At 39.8% G+C, this 8,537-nt stretch overlaps 1 protein-coding gene across 1 annotated transcript in view; it reads right to left on the bottom strand.

The window, feature by feature from the left end:
* Nucleotides 1-1,573: 1,573 nt before the first annotated feature.
* The window catches only part of LOC107688822 (poly(rC)-binding protein 3-like), a 22,598-nt gene continuing 15,634 nt past the window's right edge, over nt 1,574-8,537 (bottom strand). The window contains exons 9-14 of the mRNA XM_016486603.1: nt 5,346-5,387; nt 4,998-5,073; nt 4,148-4,200; nt 3,876-4,045; nt 2,840-2,921; nt 1,574-2,482 (exon numbers count right to left, since the gene is read on the bottom strand). Of these exons, the coding sequence (XP_016342089.1) occupies nt 2,867-2,921; nt 3,876-4,045; nt 4,148-4,200; nt 4,998-5,073; nt 5,346-5,387 (396 nt within the window). The 3' untranslated portion in view covers nt 1,574-2,482; nt 2,840-2,866. The remainder of the gene's footprint in view (nt 2,483-2,839; nt 2,922-3,875; nt 4,046-4,147; nt 4,201-4,997; nt 5,074-5,345; nt 5,388-8,537) is intronic.

Raw genomic sequence — 8,537 nt, 5'->3', positions numbered from 1 at the left:
ATCCCTTTAATCCCTTTACCAGTCATAATTATGTTATAGTATGTATTGTAAACAGCGTTAAATCTTTTTAATGGCAAAGAAGTTGATAAAAGATTTCAAGTTCTTTACATTAATTTTCTTCTCTCTAATCAGTGGTAGGCAACACATGGTGGCAGTGTTTAGCACTGAGTACTTCTCTTTGCGCAGCTGTCACAGATGCATGCTCCATTTATCTTCTGAATGCTCTGTGAAATCATAAATTAAAATGCAACCAAATGTGCTACCGTTACTGATATAACCTGACAAACAGCTGTTTTTGACAGTTTTCCTTTAATTGTGATCTAAAATGGAAAATGCATCCTTGTCACATACTATAGACAGTAACTAATTACACATAGAGAGCCATAATAATTTAATATTTAATGTAAGAATACAGTACAATTAACATGGTTTACTGTACACTATACATTAGTCACTAACATGACCTTTAGGTAATCTTGATAATGACAAATATCTGTATTTCAGAATGGTTTCATGTCTATAGTGTGCGATGAGTCTTTTTATGGTTCTGCAGTGATACTGAGTGAATAAGCTATTTTAATCTCCTTGAAGTGTTGAAAAACTACTACTATCAAGGAAAATAAACAGCACCCATGTGAGATTAAGAGACTTTATTGAAAATAAAAATAATATGAATATGAAAATGAAAACATTCTGTAAGTCAAACCATGAGTCATTCAGCAGCAAACATAGAAACCAACATTTCTTTGTGGGAAGTACTAGACTGTAGTCTGCATGGGTTTTTTTCTTGTTGTATTAAACAAGAAAAAAAAAGACTAAAATAAGAACATTAGTTTAATAAAAGTACAGTGTCACTCATTTTGGTGTTATAACTGGTTATATGAGGAGTCATACTGTATAGAAAGTCTGCCAAGATTGTTAAGACATTCAAAATTGCAATGCTTGTAAATTCATACCGTTATAGGGGTATGAATATACAAAAGTCACTGTGTCAATGGAGCACAATTAATTGTCTATTAGCCACTAGAAATTACAGAAACAGATACATATTAACTTACATGAACTCACTGGATTCCTATTAAGAACTCTTGCAATGCAGTAAAATGACATTTTATGTCACATAAATCATCACATAAAATCTTAAATATAAGTCAACACCAAAATGTATACATTAAATAATTATACATTACATTTTAACTCATCAAAGCCCATTTCTTTGATATAAATAATAAACATTCTGAACAGAGAACTTTTAACACAGAGCATATACAGTAGATATACAACTTGTGAATCCAACTCACAATGTAATGACTAGCTATTGAGACAAGTTTGAAAAGAAAACCTAAAGACCTTGAGCATGTGTTTTATACTGTAGGCTGTTGTTTCATCCATCTGGAACTGGGTGTACATTTGACAAGCTAAACAGCAAATGGCCTGTTAAAAAGTCACATCATTACATTCAAATCAACGTCTATTACTTGCTTCCTTACTGTATAATCACAGTTGAATTGCCAAAAAGTGTCGATTCTTCTGTGGTCCACTGATGAATTAGTTAATCTTACTTTTGTTTAGAGTCTAGACAATTTATGTCTGACACTTTCAGTTATTCACATTATTGCAGTGCACAACACAGCATTAAACAAAGATGTAAACAAAGTACATTGCTTCATAAAACTATTACAATTACTTGAAGCACAGTCAACATCAATAATGTTTAGCCAAGTAAAATGTCAAAAGTTAAACAATCAGGTCTTTTTTTGAAAGGCTTTAAAATCATTAAATCACACATGACAAGATCACCTGGTTTGTAATTGTACAAATGTTGAACAGACAATTGTTTCAGGACCAGAAGAAAAAAAATGGATATCGTGCGCTGTATGAAATATATTCTTTGTTACAAATTATAAACCAGCAACAAATCTACACAGGTGTGACCATAATTACAATTAACCGGAAATCAGATTTATCTGTTTCTAAAACTGTTTTACCACTTACTGAAGTAAAAGAAGCATATTTTAATACAATTTATTGCTCACATTACATGTATGATAACTTGAATACATTTTTAAAGTACTGCAAAATATTGAGAAAGCATTTAAATAAATAAGCGCAATGACAACTGCTAGACATTCAGCATGCTAAGTTTCTGTGCTAAAACTCAAAACTATATCTAATTAATAAGACAATGCATCATATTCTTGTACACAGACACAATTCCAAAATTACCTAAATACAGGTTGCTTATTAGAATACTTTTTACTGCAGAGACCTTCAATGTAGACAATAAATACAGTTTGCAGAGAGGCCCCTGTTTGGTGAAGCTATGTTTTGTTTTTTTGTTATTCTATGGAATTAATAAATTGAACTGGCTTAATTACACTAAATGTAGTTCAGCAATCCTGAGACACAAATGTCTGACTATATCAATTCCCAGGTTTTAAGAACACTGATGAGGCCAGAAAACTGTTTAAGACCAGAATATCTTAGATAAACAGAGCATAATGTGACTTCAGGAGGTTGTCATGGTTGAAGGGTCAGTCCACATGGCTGCCACATCTCTGAACCTGCAGAAAGAAGCAATATGTAAGCATGTACAACATAAGAGTCAATAGCTGGTTTTCCATCCAAAGTTGCGATTTTAACTTTAGCGCAAAATTGGAATATCGCATAAAACATTTGCGAATAAGCACCGTTTCCATCCAACAAGTCAAAGAGAACAAAATGATCACTTCCTGATAAACTGGCACTATATATCACTAAGAAAAGTAGAAGTCACAGAATATAATAATTTTCAAATATAATAAATTACTTCCGCCTCAGCTGTTTAAGACCAGAATATCTTAGATAAACAGAGCATAATGTGACTTCAGGAGGTTGTCATGGTTGAAGGGTCAGTCCACATGGCTGCCACATCTCTGAACCTGCAGAAAGAAGCAATATGTAAGCATGTACAACATAAGAGTCAATAGCTGGTTTTCCATCCAAAGTTGCGATTTTAACTTTAGCGCAAAATTGGAATATCGCATAAAACATTTGCGAATAAGCACCGTTTCCATCCAACAAGTCAAAGAGAACAAAATGATCACTTCCTGATAAACTGGCACTATATATCACTAAGAAAAGTAGAAGTCACAGAATATAATAATTTTCAAATATAATAAATTACTTCCGCCTCAGAGCGAGTAGACGAAACACAATAAATGGTCATTGCTTTCAGAGGTGGATGCCTGCTGTTTGGGAATGCAGTCGGGTAAGACAGTTCTGGGAGGCAATTATACTGAAATACTTTGATGACAGACTTTACTTGGGCATTTCAGAATGACCATAACAACATTTCAGATGCTAGGCAATGAGATCGGTCCGCTGGTTAGTCAGGTTTTGCCGTCCCATAGCGCAAAGTCTCATGACTTTTTTGATTGGCATTGAGGAATTTATTCGGCACATGCGTTTCAATCTCCCATTATTTGCATTAACCCTTTTTCAGACAAGTCAAAAACCACCTCATGCGAGCGTAAAAACTTTTTTGCAAATTAAGGGATTTTTATTCAAAATTTGGCGTTTCCATCACTCGTTTCTGATGCGATGCTTTAAAATGCACATAAAAGCAGGGTGATGGAAACATATCGACAAACAGTGTTCACGATAAAGAAACATTAGGCCAATTGAAAAAATTATATTTTACAATATTACTGTTTTGACTGTTTTTTTAATACTACATAAATTCATCCTTGGTGAACATAAGACTCTTCTGTTTCGTTTTTGGTATATATTTCATATTTTTTCCCTAAAAAAGTATTACAATTAAAATTGTTAGTTTAGCATTAAAATACATCTGTTTTTATTAGTTACATGTCATTGCATGCTTTGAATCTCACCTGGCATTTATGAGGTACTGTGCCAGGCTGATGTTGGCAGGCGTTCCTGTAATGGTGATCTGACGGTCTGATGACCCCTCCATGGCATTAGCAATTTTGATCTGAGCCCCAGACATTTGACGGATTTCATTAATTTTGGTGCCTTGACGTCCGATTATGCAGCCTATTAGCTGGAAACATACAGACAGATAGACGTCAGAATCAATGACTCTTCCTTAAATTCTTCTTTACAGTTGCCCAATGCATTAATGAAGACAAAGAATTATGCTCACATCATTTGGAATGGTGAGTTCATGAGTACTGGCCTGTGAACCAGCATCCACACCTAGAAACAGAAAGAGAGCCGAAGAACTGAGAAACAGAGAACATTTTTTCACAATATTAACCATGTTAAAACTGTACACTATAAAATGTATTGTAATTTTAATGGTAAAAGACTAAAAATGCTATGATAAAACATGTTAATTAGTTAACAGTAAGTTCCCTTATACTATATACAGAGAAAAACCTGTAATTAATGTATAGGGACATTTAATGTAATTGTAAATACTCTTAATAAGTAAAATATTGTTACTTATACTTTACAGTTTCTTATGCATAACCATTTGTTAAAAAAAAGTAAACTGACATTCCCAGAATTCCCTGTGTGATTCTTTATATTTGAATGATTTGCATTGAAATTAAAATTATACTTAGTTTTTTTTTATCAGTTAGGTACATTTATTTATTTATACTGAAAATTTAAGTTTAAAATGTAAGTTAGGTACATTATTATTATTATTATCATTATTATTATTATTTTGTAAAACTTAATATGCTGATTCTGGCAACCACAGCTTTTTAAAATAAATGTCCTATTTATAGTGTAGGACATTTCTTAATATTATGTCTTTGCCTGTTCATCTAAGGAATGTTTCTATCCATTTCTATACACTCTACAAAAGTTGTCGCTGGGGGGGTATCTTTTCAAAAGGTACTAATATGTACCACTTAGGTACTGATATGTACCTTTAAGGAACTAAAATGCAACCCATCCAGGGGGAGAAGAGTGAAAGACAAAAGTGAATGAAAGACCTACAGGTATATAGTGAAGGGTGTGTAGCGGGAGGGTTGGGTACGTACCAGGGAAAGCGGGGGTGGTCTGTCCGAGGGAGGTAAAGGGAGTTTGCTGCATAGCCAGCTGATGGAGCTTTGTCAACTGCTGGGGGAGGGAGGAGGGTCAGTACACCTAAGAAGTTATGACTGAATAAAGGCATCCTGCTTGGACCTTCACAAACTCATCTAGAAACTAACAAGGGGAAGCTGTGAGAAAAGCTCATATACAACTGTCTTTTATTAAAAACATAAAAATAAACCTATCTATCAGTTGTATGAATTTTAATAAAGCAGGTCATGAAAAAGAAAAAGCAAAGGTTAACAAGAATGCTACACTAAAGAGGGAAAAAGGATTAGAAGATACATTGTACTCACGTCTGGGTGTGGGATGGCATATTGTCCCTGAATGGTGTAGGCCTAAGATAGAGATGGACAGAATCTTCAATGTACATAATGGTCAATATCAATGTACACATAGAAGTATGTACATGAACTTGTTTTTTTTTTTAAATAATTGCTGTAATCATGTTTAATAATAATCAAATATTACATGTGGAATTTTTATATTTAGTTGTATTGAATATATATATTTTACCCCATTTTAATATGGATTTCTAAGGAGACCAGAACACGAAATCACCCAAACGGAAGTTAGAATCCTTCATGGCACCGCTCATCGGTTACTCAGGAAATAGGTGGATATATGGTGAAAAACTGTATTGGACATTACATTTACGGTAGTATACAGTTTTTGGAAGTGAAAAAGAATTTATAATTTACAGTGAATAACTGTAAATTGACATCTTCATGACACGGTGGGATTGTATTGGTTCCCCATAGTGTCTAGCGACGCAGTACGAGTGAAGTATCGAAAGGGAACATTCTCGGTTACTTACGTAACCTCGGTTCCCTGAGATACGGGAAAGAGTACTGCGTCTGCTAAGACGCTATGGGAAAAAGCCTTTTTCCCCTGAACTGAAGCCTTTTTTCAATCACGCAGTGAAACTGCACGGCCATTGGTTTATGCAGTGTACAAAAAATGAACCAATGGGTTGGCAGTGGAGCTGCACGAGCCTATGGCGACAAAGCCCGCCAGAGCCCGCCAGAATGGGCGGAGCCATCTGGCTATATAAGCGGGCGTTCGCCACAGGATTCTCAGGTTACTTCGACTGAAGCAACGACTGAGTCGTGCGGCTACATAGCACGGCTAGCAACGCAGTACTCGTTCCCGTATCTCAGGGAACCGAGGTTACGTAAGTAACCGAGAATGTTCCCTGTCGATACTACACTTGTACTGCGTGTGCTAAGACACTATGGGAACACAGTACAATCACGCTGTGCTAAGGTAGAGGAACGACTATCAAAGTATCATAACTTCCATAAGCAAGCAATGCCCATAGAGACGTTAACAACAACCCAAGGCTAAGACGGGCTGAACTCCCTGAGGTCACCCCCGGCCTGGTTAATCATTCCAGAGTACTCATGCAACTTCGGCACCCCAGGGGTCGAGAACTGACAAGTGAACTAATACCCGAGCGTTTGAGCGCGATCGGTCAGGGGCTCTCTTGTCAGACTTATTTGCGTAACACAGCGTGTGTCTTTTCAAGCAGAAAGGATCCCGGCCTGCAAGGTCGGGTCTTCCAGGTTATAAAACCTAGCGAATGTGGACAGTGAGGCCCAGCCGGCCACCTCACAAATATCCGCAATTGACACACCGCTGGACCATGCCCAAGATGAGGCAATGCCTCTGGTAGAGTGGGCCTGTACTCCAATGGGACATTGAAGGCCCAAGGAAAAGTACACTAGCGTGATAGCGTCTACTATCCATCTAAAGAGTCTTTGCTTCGTGACCAGATGCCCTTTGGTGCGGTTACCGAAGCTAACAAAGAGTTGTTCCGACCGTCTAAAAGGGGCAGAACGCTCAATGTAAATTCTTAGAGCTCTGACGGGGCATTTGTGGCGCGAGGTCGCACCTTCCGGGAGAGGGGAGTAATGTCAGGGTTATGTTCTGTTTGGTCTTATCACTTACATATGCTTTTTCGTAGAGATAACTCTCTGTCCTCTTCAGAGGGAGGAAGCGCAGAGAGCGTAATGACTTGTGCTCTGAATGGAGTGGAGAGCACCTTCGGTATATAACCATGCCTTGGTTTCAGGACGACCTTAGAGTCGTTAGGCCCGAATTCCAGGCAGGCAGGGCTAATGGAAAGCGCCTGCAGGTCCCCTATTCGCTTTACCGATGCTAGTGCCAGAAGCAGAGCAGTCTTCAGCGACAGTGACCGAATGTCGGTAGACTGTAGCAGTTCAAAAGGGGGCCCCTTCAGGGCCCTCAGCACAGTGGGCAGATCCCATGAAGGGACAGTTAGGGGGCGAGGTGGATTCAGCCTCCTGGTGCCCCTCAAGAAGCGGACAACCGCACTGTTTCTGCCCACCGATTGGCCCGCATTGGCAATAGGGGCATGAGAGGCTGCTATAGCCACTACATAAACTTTGAGAGTGGATGGGGAGTGTCCCTTATCCAGCAGCTCTTGCAGAAAGGACAACACCTTTGATAGATCGGAAGTAGGAGGGCCTTTGCCATTTAGACACCAAGCGGAGAAAATAGACCACTTAAGGTCGTAGAGGCGTCTCGTAGACGGGGCTCTAGCATCTGAAATTGTGTTTAAAACTCGCTCTGGGAGGCTTGAAGGCTCCCGTCGAGAGGCCAGAGGTGTAGGGCCCACAGAGGGTGCCGAGGCGCTCTACCAGAATTAAGAAGCGCTTTGAGGAGAGGCTTCCTTGGCGATTTATGTAGGACACCACCAACATGATGTCCGATCGGATTAGCATATGGTGCCCCTTTAGGACTGGCAGGAAGAACTGACAGGCTCGACACACTGCTAGCATCTCGAGGCAATTGATGTGGAAGCCTTTCTCCGCCTTTGACCAGTGGCTGAAGGTTGGTATGCCCTCGCACAGCGCCCCGCATCCTGTGTCGTGACAACTGTTCTCCTGCAAACCATTCCCATGGCCACGCCCTGTTCCATCCAGCGAGAGTTCGTCCAGGGGGCCAGGGCTGTTATACAGACCTGATTCACCCTGAAATGCAGGCATCCGTGACGCCACGCATGGAATGGAACACGCGGTGGCCATGAGGCCCAGCTTCCTCTGAAACGTTTTGAGAGGGCGAGTGGTACCGATCTCGAAGGAGGCCGGCAGTCTCCGTATGGCCAGAGCCCGTTCCGGCGCGACTACAGCTCTCATTTGAGCTGAGTCGAAAACTGTTCTCAGGAACGATATTTGCTGGCTGGGGAACAACGTGCTCTTGGTGAAATTGACCCTGAGTCCCAGGCGCTCTAGGTAGCTGAGGAGGAGGGTCCTGTGTGATACTAATTCTGCCTCCGACTGGGCCAGAATGAGCCAGTCGTCGAGGTAGTTGAGAATGCGGATTCCCATCTGTCTCAAAGGGGAGAGAGCCGCGTCCATGCACTTCGTAAAAGTGCGGGGGGCCATAGACAGCCCGAAGGGAAGGACCGTGTATTGATAAGCCACTCCCTCGAAAGCGAATCTCAAGAATCGCCTGTGACGGGG

The sequence above is a fragment of the Sinocyclocheilus anshuiensis genome, unplaced genomic scaffold (genome assembly GCF_001515605.1).
Source record: "Sinocyclocheilus anshuiensis isolate Anshui unplaced genomic scaffold, SAMN03320099.WGS_v1.1 scaffold101, whole genome shotgun sequence".
NCBI classification, from domain to species: domain Eukaryota; kingdom Metazoa; phylum Chordata; class Actinopteri; order Cypriniformes; family Cyprinidae; genus Sinocyclocheilus; species Sinocyclocheilus anshuiensis.
Note: the sequence above shows the minus strand (reverse complement) of the source record. Positions and strands in the feature narration are given on the sequence as shown.